We start from the raw sequence: 25,823 nt of genomic DNA, 5'->3' as shown, positions 1-25,823 counted from the left end.
ACAAAATTCTCAATGTGTTATTTTTTATAATTTTTATGATTTCTTAATAATTTTTACTGATTAATACATTCTCTTACATCATAAAATTCGGAAAGCTAAAATTTTTGATCGTGATATATTTAAAAAACGATGTAACATTAGTCTCACCGTAATAATCATAAATCCAAACCAAGTGAAAATCAACCCTTATAGAAATATCATACTAAGAATCATTGATAATTACATATTATCCCATATTTTTAATACTGAAAATAAGTAATTATCAATGATTCTTAGTATGATATTTCTATAAGGGAAGTATCAATAATCGGTCTTATAATTTTACATCGGTATTATAATTTGTCACTCAACAATGTAAGTGCAACATAATTTACACATGTTATGTTTAAAATAAGATTGGCTGAATTAACATGACGCACAATGGCACAGTTAAATACAATTTGATTGAGGAAAGTAGAATTTCTGATTTTAAACACTAAACTCTGTTTTTAAGAATCAGAAATTCTGTTTTCTTCAACTAAAACGCGCTTAACTGCCTTATTGTCTTATCAATACTACTAGTTTTTATTCCTCGTATATATAATAGTTATATTACAATTATGTTGTACATAACAGTCAAATTGTTAAGTAGGAAATTGTAACACATTGATGTAACATTACCGACATTTAATAGTTTACTGAGAAACCATTTCCACAGCCAGCTACCACTAAAACCGGAATCGTGTTTCTACCAAATAAACAGACATGACAATCACGCCTTTACATCCAAAAGAGATGGACAAGAGACCGGAAGTCATTTCGCGATCTCGTTCCTTCGCGCAGGAAACTCTTGCACGCTATTTAGGTCAAGGAGCGGGTACCCAATGCGGCCACGTCTTTATGATGCTATACAAAGCTTCTCCAGGACTCAAGGTTTTCGAGACTTGTCGATGGCCCAAGAGCTTGTAATCACGCGCGATCTTACCTTTTTCAATGCCGATCTCGATGATCTTCTGCGCGGCATGCAGCTGCACTTTTGGCGGTTTGACACTATTGAAGGTGCCGATGAAGGAAATACCGATGCTGCGATTGTTGTAGCCAAAGGCATGGGCGCCGACATAGTCCCAGCTTCTGCCGACGTATGCGAGACCGTCGCCTCCAACGAGAAAGTTGTAGGCGATGTCTGACCAGTTCTTCGACTCAATATGGAAGGTCTGCGCGAGTCTCACGCGGTATGTGCAGTCGGACTGTGTAGTGCAGAAGTCTGTAGCGGTGTGACTGATGATCACATAAGGTACCGGCAATTTCAGCTTCGTCAAAGGCACGGAGGGCGGTTGGGCGATCCATTCATTCCTCTCCACGAAGCGCACCGAATACACTGTGACACCTGATGATCACGAGGAAGAAGTTACATAAAATGAAAAATAAAGAAACTTCGCGTCCGAGTAACGTTCGAGAATGCATTGCGTCATCGGATGGAATATTGAAACAAAATAAAGGTATATAAAAAAAAGATGACACAAGGACTGATGGAACAAATGTTGTGCAAGTAAGAAAATTGAAGTGCAAAGAATAAGAGAAAAATATGGAAATATAGAAAACTTTTTGGCAATGTAAGATGACTGAAGAAGACATATAGGAAATGAAGAAAAAAGGAGATGAGTCACTTTATGGAATTATTAGGAACTAGAACAATACGCTACGCGCATGCTATAAAAAACAATAAAAAATGTAAAATAAAAATAAAATTAAAATTAAATTAAATTAAAATATACATTAATTAATTAATAATTATAGGGAGAGATAGGGAGAGACGGGGAGAGACGGAGAGAGACGGAGAGAGACAGGGAGAGACGGGGAGAGACAGGGAGAGGCAGGGAGAGACAAGGAGAGACAGAAAGAGACAGGGAGAGGCAGGGAGAAACAGGGAGAGACAGGGAGAGACAGGAGAGGCAGGGAGAGACAGGGAGAGACAGGGAAAGACAGGGAGAGACAGAAAGAGACAGGGAGAGACAGGAGAGGCAGGGAGAGACAGGGAGAGACAGGGAAAGACAGGGAAAGACAGGGAGAGACAGGGAGAGACAGGGAGAGACAGGGAGAGACAGAGAGAGACAGGAAGAGACAGGAAGAGACAGGAAGAGACAGAGAGAGACAGGGAGAGACAGAGAGAGACAGGGAGAGACAGGAGAGGCAGGGAGAGACAGGGAGAGACAGGGAGAGACAGGGAGAGACACGGAGAGACAGGAGAGGCAGGGAGAGACAGGGAAAGACAGCGAGAGACAGGGAGAGACATATCTCTTTTGTATTTTTTTTTTGTGACCTAACCAATGCGATGACAGCTATTTGTCTGGTAATTTGACATATGTAAACGACAAGCCGCAGCCCACATGAAGTGAGCTAAACGAGTTAGGAAGTATAGAGAATGATGTAATAAAGCTAACAAAATATAGAAGAAAATTGGGGAAAAAGAGGAAATATGGAGAACAGTGAAGAGATTGGATAGAAAGAGGAAAGATAAAATGATGTGCTGAAAGGAGAGACAGAGATTGTGATAGAGATTATGATAGAAATGGAATATTATTGTATGAGAGGACAACATGGCACCTGTTAAATGAAGTAAGGAAATATAATTAGACATGATAGATCAGGAAAAGGGTAAAAATATTAAGCATTCCTCGATTGATTTTGCTCAAATCAATCGTCAATTGGTTTAATTAAAATATATTTGTTCCATCAATTATTAAATTAAATTAAGAAGAACTTAATTGGTATTTTTACTACTTTGCTTTGTATTTTATTTGGTTTTCTCTTTTATTGTTTTACGCGTACCTACTAAAAAATATCTTCTCATCTAGTTAAAAATACAAATAAAAAACAAATAATCACGCCTAAATACACATGCTCTGTCGACTTCAGGAAGACTCATAATTGAAACGAACGCACTTTCTACGTATTTTCCATGCACGTTCAAACAAACAAGCAAAGTTTAAATGCAAAAATATGTGATGGATAAACGGGAGATGATGCGAACATCGTGATTTCGAAAGCGTGACGCATGCAATAACGTCAACCTCCCGTCTACAAATTTGTCTGTCTATCTAATATTCCTTCGCGCCTCGCGCCTTCTTGGAGGAGAATTTTCCTGACAGGATAATTACCCTCGATCGATGAGTCCGGAATTGCCGGGAAAATCGGCGCGGGCGGTGTGTCCGTGCGACGAGTGAGATACAGAGAGCACACCACCACAGTAGTCACTAGTATTAAGGCCAGAATACACAAGAAAGCCGCGCATCTCCATGTCCACAGCCATTGCGTCACTGAAACAATGACAAAAGCCACGTTAAAGATCAGTCGGGATGCGCCGGGAAACTGACATCACGTAGCGGCAATAGCAATTAACAGTTAGATTTATGCGAATAAGCGCGCGACACAACAGAGTATTGCATTATAATTAATATTAACCTCCTCTCGCGATCTCGTCAATTTTCACTTGACGTGCGCTAAGTATCTCAAGACATTGATGTTGAGGAAATGAGGAAGGTAGTGAAAAAAGACATAGAAGTGATGAGAATGGAAATGAAGAGACAGATAAAAACAATAATAATTATGTGTATAGCCATACAGAAACAAAACTCATATATGAGTTATATATAATTATATTTAACTCATATGTAATTATATATAATGTCTATACAATTATATATAATCACTTTTTACACTCAAGATATTTTTCTCAGAGAGAAGAAAAAGTGTCTTATATAAGGTTTCGTGAATTTCATTACATACTGTGTTTGATATTCCTCGTTTCTTTTTACAACGCGGCCGGAGGTTTCAATAAGAGGGACTTTCAACATGGATCATCGATCATTTTCTGTGTATAATCACCCACTGTTATATATTCTGACATAATTATCACAAAACCAACAATCCAAACGATAAACCATGTTCGTTTCGTCACAATCTCGAAACTTGCAACTCGATGACGCGACGCTCCCGTGCAATTCGACCGCGTTCAAACGTCGTTAAAAAATACATCAGCTCTTGTTAAGATAATCGAAATCAGAAATAAATTTTGTGAGTGGATCATCGTCCTTTCCTACTGATTTTTATCGAAACATATTCACTAATAGTGATAGTAGATGCATAATCCTAAAAAAGAAGGTATCGCGAAACTATAAAAGTGAAACAACGTCCCACAAAAATCGTCACAATCCCGAAAATTGAGTACAGTGGAATAATCTCCCGAAATATTAAAGGCGTAAAGTTATCAGTGATTTATTATACAACTTTGTAGAACAATTTCATGTTTTCAATATTTCAAGAGAGAAATTATGCCTGTGCTATAGTTTTCGCGATTGTGACTTTTCGGAGTTGAAGTCGATGTTGTTCCCGAATTGTGGGGTTTTGATTTTTCGGGATTATGCATATTTACCATGATGATTATTTCAAGCAAAAACGAATTAGAAGCTTCTTGGAACTGTGTTAACTAAAAGCAATGTGTGTCGAAAGACTCACGGATAAAACGGAGAAAACTTTACATTATCATAACCTTTCAGGAGTTTATCATCTCAGCTGACGAAACTACATTAATCGCTTAGTCAAAGCGCGATCATGCGAAGCGAAAATGAGCGTTTGCGAGTGACTAGACACGCGTGTTAAATTCTAGTCACGGACATATTACGTGTTTCTGAAACAAGAAATGAAGTCTCTTCTCTTAAAAGCATAAATATTTGTTAAGTATTCAACCAATAAAAACTCTCGAACCATTAACATAAATCATTTGGTTTTAGAAAAATTTTTTATCTATATGCAAAGTATATATAGTGTAACTAAAACAGTAACTAACTTACTACCGCTCTTTTATCCTTATCAATTGCAATTAATTCTTATTTTAATTTAACATTGCTTGATTATTGAGGATAAATGAGCGAAGCTTATTTGAGATATATCTTGTCCCTATGATGTCGCAAAATAGATTGAATATGCATGATTTTATATCTAAATAAAGAAAGAAGTGATTAGAATGATAATTTGAAAATAAATATGCGGATGTTATCGTTGCTTTCTGATAATATTTCGCAATGCAGAACAAATGTGCACATTAAAGATGTCAATCTTATCTTATCAAATTCGCGCTCTCCTCTTAACTCGTTAATTAAATATCTGATATTTATCCATGTATGCGCCACTTTGTATACGCGACAATTGCACGATATTCTCCGGGAGATTAGGTGATAAGCCCCATTACATCCTTCTTTTCGTGTAATTAGTGTCGGCTTTATCATCATACTACTGTTATATTAATTTCACGGAAAGGATGTAAAAATATCCCGATAAACACTATTAATTACTTGTTAATATATAAATCTTCGCTTCAATAAAAATATGGTTATATTATAAAAAATATTGAAATATTGAAAAATAGACAAATATATTCATATTTATATAATTTTACAATTATAAAATATAAATTTAATTTTATAATTTTATAAAAATATATACATGAATATATTTTTTACACGAGATATAGCACAGTCTATCATCAATACCTGAAATTATTATTCATCAAAAATTAGATGTTATTAATCGTTAAGAATTTAATATTTTATTCATCAAACATTTCATGTTCTCCATGTATTCGAATTAAAAAAACACGGGAGGCTCCAAAAGAAGAGAGAATAAACAAACACACGTAAATTCAAATGATCTGTTACGAAAGGGCTAACAGATTTCGTAACAGATCATTTGAATTTACGTGTGTTTGTTTATTCTCTCTTCCTTTGGAGCCTCCCGTGTTTTTTTAATTCGAATACATGGAGAACATGAAATGGTTGATGAATAAAATATTAAATTCTTAACGATTAATAACATCCAATTTTTGATGAATAATAATTTCAGGTATTGATGATATACTATACTATATCTCGTGTAAAAAATATATTCATGTATATATTTTTATAAAATTATAAAATTAAATTTATATTTTATAATTGTAAAAATATATAAACATGAATATATTTGTCTATTTTTAAATATCTCAATATTTTTTAATATAACCATATTTTTATTGAAGCGAAGATTTATATATTAACAAGTAATTAATAGTGTTTATCGGGATATTTTTACATCCTTAGCTAACTACCTTTATACAACTCGTTGTTCTGCTGAAGAATCGGCCTGTTGGCACCCACGTCGTCTTTATTCGCTGGCAAGTCCGATATATTAACATCGAAAGCATGGCTGGCAGCTTCGAGCTTGTTCTCATCCTGGACCAAAGCAGGGTTCGTGTAAACGAACTGCTTGATAGTAACCGGACCTTTGTAGAAAGTCTTGTTACCCAGATGCACGTTCGTCGAGTTCTTCACGCACACGTCGCCGAAATTGGACGGGTCGGCGCTCGGCAAGACGACGTTACCGTTCGCAGTGGTGACCGCCTGGTGCTGCTGAATGATAGCGGTCGGCGGTACCGGCAGATTGGCGACCCAGCCGCCGCCGCCACCCTCCTCCACGTCCGTCTCCTCCTCCTCCTCCTCGTCGTCCTCGTCATCCTCGACGTCGTCATCTATGTCACTGCACTGCGTAAAGGAATCTCCAACACTGTCATTGCCCGGAACAACGAGCGCGGTCTCCTTCGCCTTGCGTGCAACCTCCACTTCCTCCTCTTCCACGTCGTGAAAGTCGAATGCGTGATTATTGACCGGCACTACAGCGCCGTCCTCACGCTTCTGCTCTTCGCTTTGGCACTGATGGCTGTCGTCCGGCGTTTGCTGCTGTTGTATCAATGTCACCATGCCCGTGCACTACGTGGGGGAAAGAAAAAGAAAGAAAGAGAAAAGAGAAAATCTTATCAATTACTAGAGATGTTCATCACAATATCTCATATTATTTCAATTTTGATATAAAAATTTTTAATAGAAAATATATGAATAAAAGATCGAAGAGATGCTTTTAAATTCTAGAGAATATTTCATAGAAAAGATGTGTATTTCAGAAAATGAGAAGATTAATATATACTAAGAGAACAAATATCTAAGAAATAAAAAAGCTTGTAAGATTTCTTATTTCTTAATTTTTTTTCTCGCAGTGTGTGTATAATTTAACAGTTAAATTGGCACATAAAATTTCGTATAAAGTAAAACTTATCAGTAAGCCATTTGATTGATCACGATCAAACATTTTTGAAAACGTAACACTGTTTTCTGGTAATTTTAATTTATTTTTAAATCTGAGTTTTTCATTCATTTATATATTTTTGCGCAATATTGGTATATAGTTCTATATACCATATAGCTCTATGTCCGTGCAACACACATTTTATTTTGATAAATTAATATTTGCCTTTTAATAAATCTCCATTTAAATACAATAAAAAATATTTCTTTTTCAATTTTTACCGTATTAAAATCAAAAGTGTGGCAACAAAGATTTTTCATAGCTTTCATTAAAAGTAAAGTAATTCGATATTCTATTCAATATATTAACTATTCATTCGATATCTATGTGAGTACTTTCAAAATTGACAAATATATTTGGATATGATATTTTTTCTCAATATTGACATCTCTGAATCGGACAACTCGTCCAAAAGCAAGCACGAGATGGTACTTGAGTGCCAGCATGCGTCACATGCGACAGCTGGGTGGGGTTGTTGAGGAACGAAGGCTGTGGTTTCTCTTGTTCTCTGCACGGGTTTGTCGTGACGGCTCTTTCATCTTCGTCTTAACAGGTTGTGGCTTCCGCAGAGATGAGACGCGATAACAAGCGACGCAGTAAATTGACTTTTCACTCCTATGGAAAACCGACATGTTAATTAGCCATCTTGTTATTTCTTGTCACGTAGCGAACTTGTCGCGGCTTATCTGCAGGAGCCACAATAAACTAACACGTTACACGGAGAAAATTTTTGTTGTATAATGTAACGCATTCTTAATTGGCGCCTATTAATTACATAGCGCTATTCCTGATAAAAAATTTAGGTGGAAAGTACCTAAACTATTTTTTCTGCGATTCTTAATAATCACTGTTTTATATAGAATCGCAAAGAAAAATTATTAAAATTTTCCGACTTAGTTTTTAATAAGGAATAACAATATATAATTAATAAGTATTGAAAAACATGTTATATATATTCATGTAATATTTGCATTCACGAAAAATATAGCCTCGTATATTCTCTTTGAATCCAAAACAAGAAAAAAATTCGTATACATAATATAAATATCCCTATATATTTTTATCAAGTTTAGAATATATATATATATATATATTTTTTTTTTTTACCGTAATTAATTAATATTTTATTCAAATATATTTTTAATTTCATGCTGTAAAAATTTACTACAGTATAAAAATGTTTTACCTCTCCTTTTAACGTTACAAACGATATAAATATATATTATAAGCTGATAAAAAGTATGTTCCTTTTTCAGTCAATGATTGTTCATTTTTTCCAGAAAAATTTCCTCCGGGTAGATATTAAAATCTTTTTCCTTGTATTTTTCAAGGAAAGTATATTTCGTAATCGAAATGAGAAAATGACGTGTACAAATGCTTGTCAAATGTCAACGGAAATGTCAATTGCCGATTAATCTAATAACACGATCGGTTCGGCTCAACACGAGTTCCGCGATTTGGATCACCGTATGTTCTCTCGGTCAAGCGCACTGATATTCTGATGAGATATGTGGAAAAAACGAAGTGTAAGTTGAGTCATTAACGTCGATGAAAATTCATCATTAGCGGCCGTTCCGTAGAGTCATTGAGGAATGAGACAGCTCGTTTCTAATCAACGCCACCGGACGCACGCATCTGCGTTTGGCCTTTGTTTCACACAATAGTAGCGCATTTCAAGCGGAAAAACAACGCACAATATATCAGAATATCATGTACACATAATATTTAATTAATACACTGAGAAAAAAATCTTTGAAAATTTATTTGTGTGGTATTTGTGGGTTCATTTCTATTAATGAACCTTATATATGTCCCACTAATCAATTTTCCAAGATGTTTTCCTCAGTGCAAAACGGATCAACGAAAGATTGAATTTAAATATCTAGGTATCTCGATGCCTTACATGTATCGATATTTATATTTAATAATTATAACTGATAATAAAAATATATGATCGTACTTAATAGAGAGAAAAAGAAGTGATAGTGTACTGAGAGCAGAAATAACTGAAAAATAAAAAATGTTTACATAAATTTAAATTCTCAATAGAATTCTCAATTTAAATTTGTCCCAATAGAATAAACAATTGATTTTTCATCAAAAGAACGGTGTTTTAAGAAAAAATATATTTTTCTTTTCACACACTTGAAAGAAATATTCTTTTCCAATGTAAAAATACGTATATTAGTACAAGCAAATGTTATTGGTATCATATTAATTATCATATTAATTAAGAGTCGCTTTGTCGACATAGCTACTTAATTCGCTACCTTTACTCGCACTTCCTCTCCCTCCCCCATGTCAAAAAGACTCCCGCAAAAAAGATTCAAAGCGCTAGGATCGTGCATTAGATAATTCGCGTAACTCCTCCGAAAGAGAAACATCGACAAGTACAGACGACACTCAACAATGAGTCTGTTTCCTATTGCTAAACTGGCTGCAATAGTTCTCTCTCATCTTTCTTCCACCAAATTTTATCTGTATATCTGCCTTTTTTTAAGTTCCGAAAGTGTACACTAGTTCAGCAATAGAAAACAGACCCACTGTTGAGTGTCGTCTGTATTCAGTAATATAATATGTATAATTCAGCAATAGATCCAGAGAGAATACAATCGAGAATCGCTCAAAAGCGACGCGCGTGCGCGATGCAAATAACGACGATAAGAGCCGCGGGCAAATATGCAGATTAAAAATCAAATTCGATAAGTCGTGAGAGTCATTGACATAACACTCCAACGATATCCTTCTTGCACTCCATTTTCACGCACGGCGAAACAAGAGACCTGTTCTTTTTCGCTGCACTGCTGAACTGGTGCAATAAGTTAAAGCGAGACACATATATGTTTTCTCACTTTGACTTATCGCACTAGTGCAGTAGTGCAGCGACAAAGAACATGTCTAATGTCTGTACGTGACGCGCGCGTCCTCGGACACGTTGCGCGTCGTCGCTCACGGATGTTTTTCGACGCGCACGCGTTAATAATCGCGTCCCGAGGGAGATGGAACGAAAATAAGCGATAAGGAGCAACACAGCTCGATAAAATGTTCCACTAATAATCAAAGTAATTAATGCGCGTTCGGCACACGGAGCTTATGAATCACCGCGCATTCTTTCCGAGACGGACCTCCTCCTCTTCCCCGCCCTCGATGTGTTTCGAATCGACTATCGCGAAAAATGCATTATGTAAGTTCGCGGGAGGATCGCGTTTTGTGATTTCGCAATTTCGCATTGCGACCATATCGCGCGGGACACGACAGCGCTTGTTATAATGTTTATCCATGTGCTCTTCCTCCTCCTTCTCTCCTCGCGTCGAGCTCTTTTCTATGATCTCACAAATTGGCGATTGATTGCTTTCCCGGAAATTTTGGCTCAAAATAACGTCTTGAAAACCGCTTATTTTTTCAACGTTTTTGAGAGTTTAAAAGTCTAATTAAATCTTTAATTTAAAGAGAGAGAAAGAAGAAGATAAAAATGTTTATTAATATTATAGGACGTGTTCTCTAATAAGTAAATTATAAATAACTGTAAATGTATTATTAATGATAATAAACAGTAATAGCAATAATAAATGATAATAATAATAAATAGTAAGTGCTTTTTGATTTACGGAGTAGATCGTTAATTAAAACTCTCGCGCGTTCGGCGGTTTAATTAAAATTTTTTAATTACCAAGCGCGGCCTACGATAGACCGGAGTGATCCCTTGCCACGATGGTCTTCGGAAAAAATATCTTCTTTTTTTCCCCTCTCTATCTCTCTATCTCTCCTTCTCTTTATCCAGTTGTCTGTTCTCTTTCTTTCTATCTTCTTTTGTCCTTTCCGATCACATCGACATCGTTTTTGACGGTGACGATCCAACGAGAGTATCGAAATACGAAACTGGTTATTATTGGAGATCACAGTTTTCGGTGGATCACAAAGAGGACTTACCGCGCAAATTGTCGCGTATCGTTGACGAGATCGATTCACCGAACTCGCGTGCACGACATTCTCGCAGGTCGCAGTCTATAATACAGGTGTACCGAATAGCGGGGTGGTTATCAATGACGAGGGCGCAAAGATACTCACCCCAAGTGGAAAGAGCGACCTTCATTTGAGAAAGAGCAATAAAAAATAATTAAGGAAAAGAATGATTAAAAAAAAGGATGGTTAAGGAAAAGGATGTTTAAGGAAAAGGTTGGTTAAGGAAAAAGTTGGTTAAGGAAAAGGATGGTTAAGAAAAAGGTTGGGTTAGGTTTGGTTTGATTAAGAAAAGGATGGTTAAGGAAAAGGATGGTTAAGGTTGGGTTGGGTTAGGTTGGGTTGGGTTAAGGAAAAGAATGGTTAAGGGTGAAATATTGCAGCTTTCTTTCATACAAATAAATAGTAAGTGCATGCATGGAGGGGAAATATGAAGATAAACATAAGGAAATATACAGAGAAAAAATATAGTAAAAAAATTACAAAGATATTTTTGTGTGTAATCTTTTAGACTATAGAAAATTATAACTGAAATTACTATATCTTTGTTTACTACTATAAAATTACTTGAATGTTTTTTCTTATATCGTATCAGTCAACAAATCGCATTAACTTTAGTAGTATCTCTATATCGAAAAAGAAATACTTGAAATATATTTGTAAAATATAAAGTTTATTTCTACGAATAAACGTTATATCCCGCAAATAAATTTTCAAGTATTTCTTTCTCAGTGTGCATTACAATTTATACAACAAATCCAAGTAATAGTCCAGTTTTACAAAACAAAAAAGCAAAAGGAATATAATTTTAATGTATGATTTTTACTACAATATTTTTTCTCCGTGTATTGAAAAAGATACAAATAGAAAAGAAAATGAAGAAGAAGAAAGAGAGACATACTCGGGGGAATTAAAATGAGAATTTACGTCGATCCGGCATCTTGTATTAAGGTATGCGTCATGACAACAGACAAAAACGAAACCCACGAATAATCCACCGTCATCGTCAACGGAGTATGAAAATTCGCGTGCGGCGAGCCGGCTTCTCGGTAAACCAGTTACGCTTACCAATTATTTCGGACGACTTCTCTTAAACGTGTATAATTTACGTGTGAGCACCGTACGACGTAGCATCACACTTATTCGCCTTGTCCGTCCGCCATATTGTTGTATTGTGCCGAAGAAATATTTTTCCGCGGAACAAACTGCACGTTCCATTCCATGTACGACCGCTCATCTACATGGCGAACGGTACATTTCCGATTAATCTCACATGACTCGTTCATGAAAGAAATTATCCGCCACTTCCGACTCGGTGTAAAACTCGTCGCATTGTCCTCACGAATCACACGTCGGCCATGGAGGCTCCAACTTGAATAATCAAATCGAAAGTACACGTCCAATGTGAATCTTTCTTTCTCTCACTCTTTTTTCCTCTCTTAGTAACATGACCAACGCAATAAAACCGGTATAATTTCCTGCTGTACGCAGACGCGCGCGAGTTTAATATTCACTTATTATTCGCAGATTCGGGATCGTTATTGCGTGTGAACCGAGTTCGGCGAGAAATCGCAGCGATGCGCAGCCCAGACGCGCAAATTACTAAGTCTTCTAAAAATAGGAATTAGAGAAACTCAGGTTCTCTGATTCACAATTAAGCTCAAGGAAGTAAAAGCCAGTAATCCAATGCACAGATATTGTGATACATTACATTAAGTCTATTTAAATTATCCACTAAAACTAGGAAAATATTTAATAGAATCCAATCGTTTAAAAATACTTCTTAAAAACGCATAAAAAAAGTTTTGAAGCAGTCTAAATTTTCTTTTAGGCGTCTTTCAGAAGTTGTCTGGAAATTTTTCCGCACTTTTTGCAAATTCAACAATCCGCGATTCCCGAGTAAACATTCGCAAAAAAAAGAACAATAACAAAAGACATGGAAAGAGCTCGATCTGAGGATGAGGAGGAGTGCGCGCCACTCGGGAACATCCGGGAGCCCGCCGCGAAGCGACCTGGACAGAGCAGAGGAATGTCATGATGACGTGGAAACAACGAGAAAATGACGGCGAAGACTCAATTCTTGATCACGATTCGATCGTTCTCTTGTCACTTGGACGTTATCTTGATTTTTGATTTTCTGCTGCACCCAGGAACTGATCGCCGACGACGGGCTCACGTTCTCGCAGAAGGAAAGATCGGCTGACTCACGTGCAAGATTACCTCGCGCGAATCATCGCGCAAATCGCCGGTCACTTGGTCAACACCGTATCCATCTACGACGACATGGCGTTGCCGTTCGCGAGGACGACGTCGTGCGGTTGGTGACGGCGGCGTTGATGACGACGGTACTGGTGATCGAGGTCGCGGGTGCGACGTAGAAAGGAGAAGTCATTCGCGGTCACCTGCCGCTGGTCTTCGCCGATTTGTATGCCACAACAACACCGATCCTTTCTCGAAAGATCGAGCCACCACAAACTTGTCGCGCTGTTCAACAGGAACGCGCTCTTTCTCTTCGCGAGAATGCTGCGCGACGACGACGACGACGGCGACGCGGACACGCGCGACCTCGGCCGCAGCCGCTATCGGTTATCTTCCACTGATTCTACGACACTGCTGACTAGTGTTGGCGGTGACGCCACGCGGCTGCTGAAGGACAACGTGCCTTTGGAGGTGGAATCGTGGAAGCGCCGCGCGTCGACTCGTCCTCTCCTCTTCGTCTCTGTACGAAGCGAAAGAGAGAAAGGAAGAGAGAGGGAAAGTAGATAAAGCGGGACGAGGAAAAAAATGCAGAAAAGTTCGCGCTACGTCGTGCCGCGCATCCGCTGATATACGGTAACGTTAATTCGAGACACGGTAACTCTGTGTCACACTCCGACCGCGCTGATTCTTTAACATGTCGCATGCGCACTGCGTCATCACTCGTTATGACGAGGACACTGTAAATCGCGATGAAAATGCAAATGAATTTTTTTTCACTCGCTTGTAGAAGTGTACGTGTTCTTTGCAACGCGACGCACTGAGAGAAAAGAACAGTTAATGCTACCAAAGTTATAATTATTCTCGACGCCAACTATATCTTTCTGTTCTGCACCTGATTAAAAAATAATAGCAGCACATAAAATCGTTATCACTAGCACTACAGTGACACTCACTACAAAAATGATACTCTCGACTATAAGGGTCACTTTTACCAAGCTCCAGTTAAACTAACCATTTTAGTAACTTCAGTTGGGATTCCAACTGAAAAGCTGCTATTGAAGAAGGAATCTTGCAAGGTTACTAAAACGGTTTCAATAAAGTTTGATAAAAGTGGCTCTAAATCTGTCACCGTGCGATTATAGTTACAAACAGCGAACACTTCTGTCTCAGTGCGTCAAGTGCTCGCAACTCGTCGGAGAATAAGCGGATCTTGCGGTCGTATCGTATGCGACAGGAAGTTTCGACACAGCTAGTTGACGTTCCCAGACCGTCGATGGGATTTCAAAGTGCAAGGCGCGATGACGACTTCGTTATCGCTGTTCGATCCTGACCACGGAACCAACTGCAGTCGCGACTTCGAACGCGCTTGGAAATCGCGCTGCGATTTCCCACTCTCTTGGTCTCTTCCCTTTTCTCTCCCTCTCACTCTTAACTTCTCTTTCTCTCTTCGTCGACTACGATCACGATATTCGCGAGAAGAGCCCTCGTTGTTTACAAAAATATTGCGTTTGCACGTTTATTTTTTCGCGGACATGTGGTTCCCTGTTCTTTCTGCAGATGACTGGGCACTTCCGCCAGCGGTGACGCAAGATCTTTTCCTCCTCTTATCGTGTGATCCCCCGTATGTTTTTGTGATATATCATCTCAGTCATCAATATCTTTCAATTAAAGATTCGCGTTTATATTTCCGATCTGCGCTGTTTTGTTACAGCGCGAATTGCAAGTCGCGTTGAGTCATAGAGGAAGAAACCGGAAGGTCTTCGAGATATCTGTAGATAAAGAATGAAGAATAAGATTAGTAAAATAGGATGCAAAAGTGACGGATCACTAATAATAAGCAATCGAAATCTGAGTAACAGAAATCTAGAGCCAGAATAATCAATCATCGTGCAAACCACATTAACGTATCATTGCGGGACGATTCGAGGGAAACGTTATTAACAACTGTCGCACCGCAATCCATTTTTGGCATCAGTGTTGCAAATTTGTATATGATTTACGAAAAATCCCGCCGATCGAACGTTAAGTAAGTAAATAAAGGGTCTAAGAGATTAGACCCGTTATTTCTGTGTGTGACGCTAAAATTAGTTCCAAAGTCTCCGCTACGAGACGCTACTTTTCTAAATAAGAAATTAAGTGATATGACTAAACAATAAGATGGACACCTCTCACTTTATCAAGTAGTACTACTCAACGGCGAGTTTTTTATTTTATCATAAAAGATAGATGTAATTTTCTTGAAAGAATTAACAAACATTAACATTCTAAGAGTGAATCTTAAATCTTAATTATTTAAATATTCATAAATGTTAATCAAAAATAAAAAATAAACATCGCATTTTTTCTTTAAATTCAGGAAAGTTACATTTTATTAATGATTTATAATAAATAAAAAACTTCATGCTTTAATTTTTCTTCTTCGTTGAATCAAAATTACTACCTTAAATTTATAAATAAAAATTGTTAATCAACAATCTATTATTTTTTAAGCTATTTCATTTTTATGTAGATATATTTATTATATTATTGATTTTCTTTCGCTTCCTTCAAGGTAATGATACCTAGACAACACAATCTACTAAAAGATATCTTACCCAGTGAGAAACGACTTATTGATCGACGTCAAAATCGTCAAATAGACGTCGATTCGACGTCTTTTCGACGTCGATCAATAAGTCATTTCTCACTGGGTAAGTACGTCCAAAAGATGTCCTTATTCCTTTTGGATATCTTTTGGGCGTCTTTAAGATATTATTTAGTAGTTTGTGCTGTCTGGGTAGCCTGTATAATATTAAATTTTGAAATTCTCTATTGTCCTTCCATATTTAATAGAATTTGTAAGAAAAATGCAAAACGAAAATTTTGGCTTTGTAAGTCGTCACTTTTCCATTGCACTTACCAAGGGAATATAATTTAAACTGTATTTGAAAAATGCAGTGGGCAGTAAGCCAAGTCTCTTTCAGACTAAGAATCACGTAGCAACAGCATGTCTTCAGCAGAAATCACAGCTCCTGGAGAAGAGAAAGTCAATTACAGCGTTTGTAAACACGTCATTTTCTAAATTACATCGTAATAAGTCATGAGATTTAACGTCAACTTGATATTACGACGAAGACTGGTGCCATTTAATTAGAGCTCCTACTTATCGCGTATAAATAGCGAAGGCAATTAAGCGTCACTAATCTGTACATCTATCACTATATTAATCTTGTGGGAAGAGATTGTATTCTATTCGATCAATTTCGGAATCGAACAGATTTTAATTCTTAACAAATGAATTGCATACGTGATTCTACGTAATAAATAAAAGCGAGGTGATTAAACGTGGTGAACGCGCAGTGGTGTCGCAATATTATTAAAAATATATGTGCATAAACGATAAGTACACCAATACATGCACAAGAGATGATAATTGCTTCAATGTCAATCAGTATCTTCCTCTATGTGACCGCGCTTGTTAATGATAGAAACTCTCATATCGCAACCAGCGATACCATGTTAATCGCGCAAATGTATTTCTACTTCATAATCGTTTATTTTATTTTATTTATTCATTGACGGGCAATACTATTTTGAAAAGAGGATACAAATAGAACAAAATGAAACAAAATTTTTGTAGATAAATAGAAAATATTTTGTAGATAAATATACATCAAATAAAAATACTGTAATGAAAATAATAGAAAATAAAAAGAAAAATATTGTAATAGAAATAATAACGAACTGAAATGATTCGTGTGTTTACCGTAATTTTAGTTATATCAAATTCTATACAAAAAAATAAAGAGGGAGATTCAAAAGAGTAGATTAAATTTTTCTTACATAAGACTGTGTTTTCAGGGAAATCAATCTTCTAAAATCTAAAAAATTAATAATACTTTCTAATCATCTACAAGTTCCGCATGATTTCTGCGATATGTCATTATAAACGTCATCGTGCACGTCAATGTTGGGAAATTTTATAAAATTCGTAAACAAATTCACAACATTCGATTTGCTTCCATGCATAAGAAACTGCCATCCTGGTTGCACGAAAATCGCACCCTGTGTAGTATTTTTAATGTACACGTATACGTACAATGTTTTTAATATTTCTCGGATGTGTCCCTCCGAGACTACATTAACGTCGTCGCCTGGGCTCGATCCAAAGTCGGAATAGCAGACAAAGATAGATATCAGCTCGTTCACATACGCTCACACTCACACATATATATGTATATGTATACACGTAATACAATCTATATGCATAAAGTATCGCCGTTGAGTAAGTTTGTTTTTGATTCGCTTCTAATTTATACTTATATGTATCTCGCTGTTGTGTGTCGTCTCTCTCGCACACACACACACGTGTGCAATCGCGACAAAGGGCGCCCGTATCCATGCGGCAACATACTCTTATCGATTACTACTGTTCACGTTTTCTTTTCTTTTGTTTTTTATTAAAAATTATACTAAATCCGTATTACGCACGTACGCTGGGGTGCACGAGAGATCTGTTCCTCGCAGTGATTTCTTGGGAAATCTTAATCGAGAATAATTGGAGAACACTTAGTTATTTCTCAGAACGTACAGTTAGGTAGGTGCAGGCGGCCGTATCGACTTGGCAGTCGCACGAAGGAGGTACGAACTGCAAAACAAATCAGAAGCAGTTAGAACAACGATAAAGAATAACGCGCGAGAAGAGAACTTTGTCCCGGGTATGTCGTTTTAATCGTTAAACTGAAATATCAATATTAGTCCTCTTGACGTTGATTAAACTGCGTCTCCTCACTTGAACGCGGCACATCTGGTTATCTTCTCGAGATCCATGCAGTTCGAGTGATACCGACATTGAAATCAACCTGTGATTGTGCGATTGATTGAGTCTTTAGATCAGGAAATCGATCATGAATTCTTCGATCATCTATGATGAAAAATACAAATTTTTTGCCTTGAAAATATTTGAAAATGTTCACTTTTCATAAGCTTACATAGAAGAAAAGATTTATGATCGTTTTCCAGAATGGCAGATATATAATTTTTTCCAAATGCGAAAACATGAAAGTTCCATATTTTCATAATTTAAAAACTTATACAATTGCTAAAATCGCCAAATTCATGTAAAAATATCCACTTTTCTTTCCTACACTGAGAGGGACAAGTAATAAAAAATATTTATTCAATGGGGATACTACACTAAAAAAATATTTGAAAATTTATTTGTGGGATAAAAATTAATTTCATAGAAATAAACTTTATATCCCATAAATAATTCTTTAAATATTTTTCTCAGTATAATAACATATTTACATTAAGAACTTTAAAATTTATTTGTGGAATACAAAATATTTACAGGAATAAATTTTATTTCACAAAAATGAACTTTATATCCCACAAATAAATTTTCAAGTATTTATTTTCAGTGTATTTATACTAATATAAAATATTTTTATTATAATATAATTAATATAATTTTAATATACTTTTCAATTTAAAATATTTTTCAAATAAGAAAATACATATTTTCCTAAAACTTTAATTTTTCATGAAAACATGTTTATTCTATTTAAAAATATAAAAGAACTTATATTTAAATAAATATATTATTAGTACCTACCGGATAAATATTTTTTATTTTTTAGATATTTTTCTCTCAGTATATGGAAATATTATACAATTATTATCCAGAGTGGTGATCACATAACATTTTCCCAATGAATGTAAATAGTAAAAAGTTTCACGTGAGAAATTTTATATTTCCATCGTTTGCAAAGTTGCATGATCGCCAAAATCGTTAAATCGTTGTGTGAAACTTTTTATTTTTTACTTTCTCGCGTCTAAGAAAAAATTACATGATCGCCACTCAAAGGTAAAAATGGTTCAACTATTTCTCTCGGTTTCCAAGACACGAGAACGCGAAAGAACGCAATTTCGTTAATATAGCTGAAGTTACTCGTCCCGAGTTTCTTAGAATATTAAATTCCAACGTATATTTGATTCCGCATTGAAATAGTTCTCTCTCGACGCGGATGGCATCGTCAGAGTATAATTGTAGATTTCGTAGGATCACGCTGATAACCTCCAGACAGCTTATCTTAATTGCATCGTTCCACATATTGTTATTATTAACCAAGATTGAGCGACATCCGAGAGTAAAGATAGAACTGTAACTCATCGCGCGAAGCTAAACTACTAAAGAAATCTTGCAGTACGTTAAACGAATTATTCCAGAACACGCGCACTCTGTTCCGTTCGACTAATCCGTCAACGTCGGGAGGAGCTGACTAAACAAAACGAGCATATAAGTGTACACGAGGCTAATTAATGATTGGAGTGATTAAAAGTTACCATGGAATTTAATATTATACGCACATGCACACACACTCACACACGTTATCGAGACGTACAATGCACATTTTTTTTCAATAAGTGTACAAAACGTTTTTCTTGCACGGAACATATGTATGTAATTACAAACGACTCACGAAACAAACATTCATAAGTATTATCGTTAGACCGCATATATATGTCAGTAATCGCTGTATCATCGACATCGCGGTGTTGTTAACTGAAACTAAAACACGCCATAAAACGCCGCTACGCTATTCTCACGTGGAATAACGCTCAAGCCAGTTACAACTTAATTCTCAAAAACTCAAAGGCTACTAGTAGAGCTAACTACAGCTATGTACTAGGCTGAAGCAACAATGCAAACTTAAAACTACGAATGCGCGAATCACTTGACGACAGCTATTAGTGTCGATTGACAAACGGAAATCGTGATGGATGTCACGGTCGCCAATACCGCTGTCTTTCCGTCGTACATTTCCTTTCATTTGCTAACATTCATAAAATTCTAAATTGTATAGCCCGACAGCTTTCTAAAGAAAACAAATAAATGCAACGTGACGTTGTATCAATAAAAGCGTAATTTAAAAGTTATCTCGCTTAAAGGAACAACGTGAAAATATATATTTGCCAAATATATGTACTAAACACTAGAAACACGCGCTGTTAAATTATTGTTGCTATATTTGTGGATGAAAACAACGACAAAATCAAAAGAAAAAAAAAATGTGATACTAGTAAAAAAAATATATACATATACATATATATATAGTAAGTATATAAATATTACACATATATATATATATATATATATATATATATATATATTTGATTAATATAAATATAATATATATGTATATGTGTATATATATATATATATATATATATATATATATATGTATATATATATATATGATTACATATGTCACATATATATATTAAATATTTACTGATTAAAATAAAAATTTGGGAATATTAAATATACATAATAATTATTAGATGCAATCTGTAACACCTTTTTACCAGTGTCGACACAAATACTCTAGAAGCTGTTTCGAATTTTCTACGAAAAGAAAAAATGATTCACGACGTCAGTCGTTCACAGTGCAAGATGACAGCGTATTATAGCGAACACGTGTGGCAAGTGTGCGATGCAAAACGGCGTCTAATACATTTTCGTGTGGATCTCTCTTAGGTATACGAAATAATTTCAACGCGCGTCACATGACTCTCCGCAAATAACAAGGGGGGTAGGGGGGGAAACTTCCGTGCTCCTTCGTGTGTCTTAATATACTTGTCGTCCGCGGCTTTCATTCCTTCTCTCTATAAAGATCCGCTAATCCAGCAGTAGTTAGTTAACTTTAATATAGTTATAATATGCATCACTATTAGCAACATCGCAATAATTTACGTCTGAACAACTCGCGCGGTATACAATTAACTTTATCGTTATAGTAGTCATTATAGTAGTAAGTAGGTTGTAGCCTTGTCTTTTCTCAACTTTTTCCGCTACTGAGAGCGACTAGTCGCCGTCATCGTGAAACATACCCTGCGTGCTACGCGCGAGCGCGACTGCAGTAACGCCCGTACCTGTATGGTCGCTTTTCGGCCGAATTTTGCCTTAGCGAAAGCGTTGATATTGATATATTCACATCTAATTTCCCGTAATATAATGCGACATTATATAATATTATACGCGCAACATTTCTATTAATTTGACGTATCAGACTCAGTCTGAATACATGAGCTCCCTTGGTCCGACGATCCCACCACGTTGACGCGAGTTGGTACCATCTTCGCGGAGTCTTTCTCTACGTTAGACGCTGTCATCTGATGGGCAAACAGAAAAACATGTTAGAATCTATTCTGCAGGTGAAGAAATGCTATAATCTATTTGGAAAAAGGAAATTAAATCAAAATAAAAGTAAAATTTCTGAAGTAGCACAACTCACCGTGATACCACCATTTTGTCTTTTTTGGATTTTTGTTACAGGTTTTTACATAGAAGGTATTGTCTGGTGGCCTCTTCTGCAAAGGAATCGTCTCGATTACGTAGTCTGAATTAACGTGAAAATTTGCTTATATTCGATGGCCAAACACTTACCTTCTCTTTACAACTGCTGAGCATGGAGACAATGCTCAAGCAGACACTCTGCACACTGAGAGCGGGGGACCAATCTTCCGTTAATATGGACAGACAAATGTGGCCGTTGCTGTAGACGTGCGGATGCACCGGGATATTTCCACCTATAAACGTTACCTCCGGCGAGTCGAAGGGATACTTGGAACTGAATTTGAACTGCAGCTGAAACCGTTCGCCCTCGTACAGCGTGCCCTTAGCACCCTCCATATGAACGATCCATTGCGTCAGATTCTGCTCAGCTAATTCTCCGTCCACGTGTACACCAGGCGGTGGTTCACGTATCAAGGACATCAATTCCTTCTGGAGTCTCCGCTAATACACCCAACCAAGAGAATCATTTGATATAACAGCAATATCTTTTGTACAATAACATACTACAGATTTAATAATTCAGATTATACAAGAATAATTAATCACAAAAGAATAAACAATAACAGACTGATTCATGATGCAATAATGGTGACTCTAAATGAACGATCAATAAAAAGTATTAATATCAATATCAGGTTGCTCCCCTTAGATGAAGTAAACTGAAATGTTTAAGAAACATTGAAAACAATTTTTAAAAAACACAACTTTAATCTAGAAGTTAAAACATGTTGCATTATTGCGGGCTGTAAAAATCTCAAATGAATAGAAAGGTTAAATAAAAAGGCTGTGAATCAGATAAAAAAATTTAAGAGTTACTTAGTACAGTTTAAGAGTTAATATAGTACAGTAAGTATAAAGTACAGCTAGTATAGTAAGTATAAATTTTCCAAATTCATGTTATAGTTTATAATTTAAAACCTCTTTAATGGATTCTAAGTAAGCAATAAAAGTGAAATGTCTGCAGTTATTCTCTCTGTACAACTCAAGTGTAAAAAATATAAACCTATTCATGAATAAGTAAATATAATTATACGCTGCAAGCTTCAAGTATTAAATCAATAGAAAAATTAAGTGAAAATGTCAATATATGCAAAATAAACAAGTTTTTAACAAATATTTCAGTATGATAAGCATAATTTTTCAAATTCACATTTTACTCCATAATTCAAAACCTCTACAATGCATTCTAAATAAACAATCGAAGTTAAACTTTAATTGTTATTCGCTCTACATATTTTCTGTATATAAATGTGTACATATTCATGTATAAGTAAATATAATTATACACTATTAAAGCCTCAAATATCAAACCAATAGAAATGTTAAATAAAAGGTCAAGTAAGAAAATATTTAAGAACCACTTTATTGCAATATGTATATAGTATTCAGTTTTCCGAACACGCGTTTTTTTATCTACAATTCAGACCCTTCTCAATGGATTTCAAACAAATAATAAAAACAAAATGTCAATAATTATTCTCCGCGTATACTCCGAGTGTAAAAATGCGCGTATGCTGTATGAAAGTAAACATAATTATAGTACATCGACAACAGGAAACGATTTTGTTCCCGAGCCCGTGTACAGGTATGACGACGATTCGAGGAATCGTTCGCCTTCAACATATACCAGAGCGAGGGAGAGCGAGGGAGAGCGAGGGAGAACGAGAACGAGGGAGAACGAGAGAGAGAGAGAGAAAGAGAGGGAGGGAGAGAGAAGCAAAAGAGAGACAAACGCGCTTCGATTCACGAAGGCATGCATTTTACATCGCGCTTCTAACGACCGACCGACCGACCGACCGACTGTCCGTCCGTCCCGGAATCCCTTGGATTCCAAGTCTTCGGCGCGCGATTCCTTTCATCGACCCCTCATATCACGAGTACCCGTGATGCCTCGCGAGCCGCCGTGCCGCACGCCCGGGATATACAGAGAAGTCCGCGTAAAAAGCGCTGCCTTCTCGAGACGTACCTTCGACGGGGACATTGCCGCCATTGTCGTTAAACCGCTTTCCATCGAGAAACATAACCGCGGCTCATCGCGACACGAACGTTCGTTTAGTTCGCTGGAGAACGCGTCCGCCTCGTACGAGGACGTCTCACATTTCTCCACCTGTGCCTCCGTCTTGTGTAGCGTGTCCACGTCCGATCGGGGAGGAGGGAACGCGCGAGATATGTCGGGATACGGCGGCGGCGACGACGCAGGTCCACGATAATCCCGCACGGACTAGCACGAAATCTGACAGCGTTGACAGCCGCGTCGTGTAGCGCGATTAACACGAATGCGCGAAGGTACACACCGGAGGGGACGACGGAGGGAGAGGGTCGTCGCGAGGCGCAAAGCGCACGATCGTCGCACACGTACACTACCGGCCAAAAGTTCCCGGGCCCTTTGAAAATTAGAAATGCAGTTGTCAGTGGAACGTCTAATGGAAGATTGGATGCGTTCAGAAGACACAACTGTTACACAACGATTGAGCAATTAGTCAACGTAATTGGTCTAAAGTTAGGGATCTAACAATAAGGACCAATAATCACTGACCGCACACTGATCAGCTATGTTTTCTAAACGCAGCCATTCATACTGCGTTCTAAGTTAACGGATTACGGCCATCATAAACCAGCCTTTATAGCGTGTTCGATTGGCACTGAGGCCGATTCCTGACGGTATGCGAATGATACGCATGCGAAAATTTATAGTTTACGTAACGTGAACTATAAGATTTTCGTATGCGCATTTCATTCGCATACCGTCAGGAATCGCCACTCTGGGCTGCGTTCAGATTCCCCACCCGGGTGTATTCTATTACTAGAAGTGCTATAGTATATGTCACATATATTATAGTAATATAGTTTCTAGTAATATAGTGCACCCGGATGAGGAATCTGAACGCACCCCTGAGTCAATCGCTCCGAGAGCGATTAATCCCGATCTACAATAAATGTAATAAACTTCAAGCTTTAAGAAATTGACCAATCATAGTCGAATTATAGAAGAATAATCTATTGTAATTGGTCAATTTCTTACGGCTTAAAGCTTACTATATCCATTGTAGATCGGAACTTATTGATGTCATTAAGGCCAAATCACACTAGCGATTGGCGATTGACGATTGACAATTAAAGATTAGATTTTAACGAATCAACAAGCTTTAGTCTTGATTTTCTTTGTTTCAATTGGTCAAGTTCCAATCTTCAATTGTCAATCATCTATCGCCAATCGTTAGTGTGATTTGGCCTTTAGTCTCTACTAGCCAATCATAAAACTTATAAGTACGATCAAGTAAGCTTGATCGACCAATAAACGTAGGTTGAATAACCCAGAATGGGTTAACCCAGAGCCAGTCGAACATTAGAAAGCTTTCTCCTATTAAAGTTGCATTCCAAATCATTTTTTTCGAGGAAAATGTTACTCTTAAATCTGTAATTCACGTTACATACACTATAGATTTAAGAGTAAAATTTTCCTCGGAAAGGACGTTTTGGAATGCAACCTAGATATCGGACATCGTACATCGGACATCGGACGCGGTGTGAATCCTGCATAAGAGGGAATGTAAATAATGGGCGCGTTCAGCGGAAAAAGCGCTCAGTGAACGCTCAGCGATTATTGGTTCTTACTGTTAGATCCCTAAATCTAGACCAATTACATTAACGAGTTGCTCAACTGTTGTGCAACTATTGAGTTCTCTGAATGCACCCATTTACGACACCTCTTCAACCTCATTAGAATAAAGCTGTGAATAAAACACTGATTAATCACATTACAAAGACAGAGCCTATTATAGTCAAGGCCCTGATTCATAAAAATATATCACGTACGATATTTATCTTCATATGCTGTTGGGTCATTTTATTAGCTATGGAGTATCTAAAGATGAACTTAAGACGGTCTTAAATATAAGATCTGATTATGAACAGCCCTACGTGTACAATCGCAACAGACAAATCATCAGACACTTTTTGTGACTTTAGGAACGTATCTATCTTGTCCAATGAGAGAATCTGTCTTCCATTGGCACAGTTCTTCCATTGGACAAGATGGATACGCGTCCAATGTACGCGTTCGATATCCAATAGGAGAACAGCTTTCTAATATAGAATTCAATTCTCCTTTAAAAAACTATTTTTTTATTGAATATTGGACGTCGTACGTCGGACATCGGACGCGATGTGA

At 36.8% G+C, this 25,823-nt stretch overlaps 2 protein-coding genes across 10 annotated transcripts; both read right to left on the bottom strand.

Moving 5' to 3' along the window:
• Positions 1-214: 214 nt before the first annotated feature.
• On the bottom strand, positions 215-18,503 carry LOC116842232 (peptidoglycan-recognition protein LC-like). Of its 7 annotated transcripts, none has more exons than XM_032811134.1 (8): positions 17,390-18,502; positions 16,211-16,322; positions 14,324-15,080; positions 13,321-14,203; positions 7,585-7,767; positions 6,122-6,779; positions 3,138-3,296; positions 215-1,366 (listed from the first exon to the last, which is right to left on the bottom strand). In XM_032811134.1, exons 6-8 carry the CDS (start codon positions 6,768-6,770, stop codon positions 846-848), a joined length of 1,329 nt encoding a protein of 442 aa, XP_032667025.1. In that variant the 5' UTR covers positions 6,771-6,779; positions 7,585-7,767; positions 13,321-14,203; positions 14,324-15,080; positions 16,211-16,322; positions 17,390-18,502; the 3' UTR covers positions 215-845. The 7 variants fall into 7 exon arrangements, with proteins under 7 accessions (XP_032667025.1, XP_032667026.1, XP_032667027.1 ...); XM_032811135.1 differs by having other exon boundaries at positions 14,441-15,080; XM_032811136.1 differs by having other exon boundaries at positions 13,321-14,048; positions 14,441-15,080.
• Positions 18,504-20,613: 2,110 nt separating this feature from the next.
• LOC116842248 (ubiquitin-conjugating enzyme E2 W) lies at positions 20,614-24,265 on the bottom strand. 3 transcript variants are annotated; one of them, XM_032811170.1, is made up of 4 exons: positions 24,012-24,265; positions 21,743-22,093; positions 21,591-21,666; positions 20,614-21,468 (listed from the first exon to the last, which is right to left on the bottom strand). In XM_032811170.1, the coding sequence occupies exons 2-4, from the start codon at positions 22,070-22,072 to the stop codon at positions 21,455-21,457; spliced, it is 420 nt and encodes a 139-aa protein (XP_032667061.1). In that variant the 5' UTR covers positions 22,073-22,093; positions 24,012-24,265; the 3' UTR covers positions 20,614-21,454. The 3 variants fall into 3 exon arrangements, with proteins under 3 accessions (XP_032667061.1, XP_032667060.1, XP_032667058.1); XM_032811169.1 differs by having other exon boundaries at positions 24,017-24,265; XM_032811167.1 differs by lacking the exon at positions 24,012-24,265 and adding an exon at positions 23,619-24,001.
• Between the last annotated feature and the right edge of the window lie 1,558 nt (positions 24,266-25,823).

Source organism: Odontomachus brunneus, unplaced genomic scaffold, assembly GCF_010583005.1.
Source record: "Odontomachus brunneus isolate Ranch 3 - 2012 unplaced genomic scaffold, Obru_v1 Obru_scaffold_023, whole genome shotgun sequence".
Classification (NCBI taxonomy): Eukaryota; Metazoa; Arthropoda; class Insecta; order Hymenoptera; family Formicidae; genus Odontomachus; species Odontomachus brunneus.
This window is presented reverse-complemented; position numbering and strand designations above follow the sequence as displayed.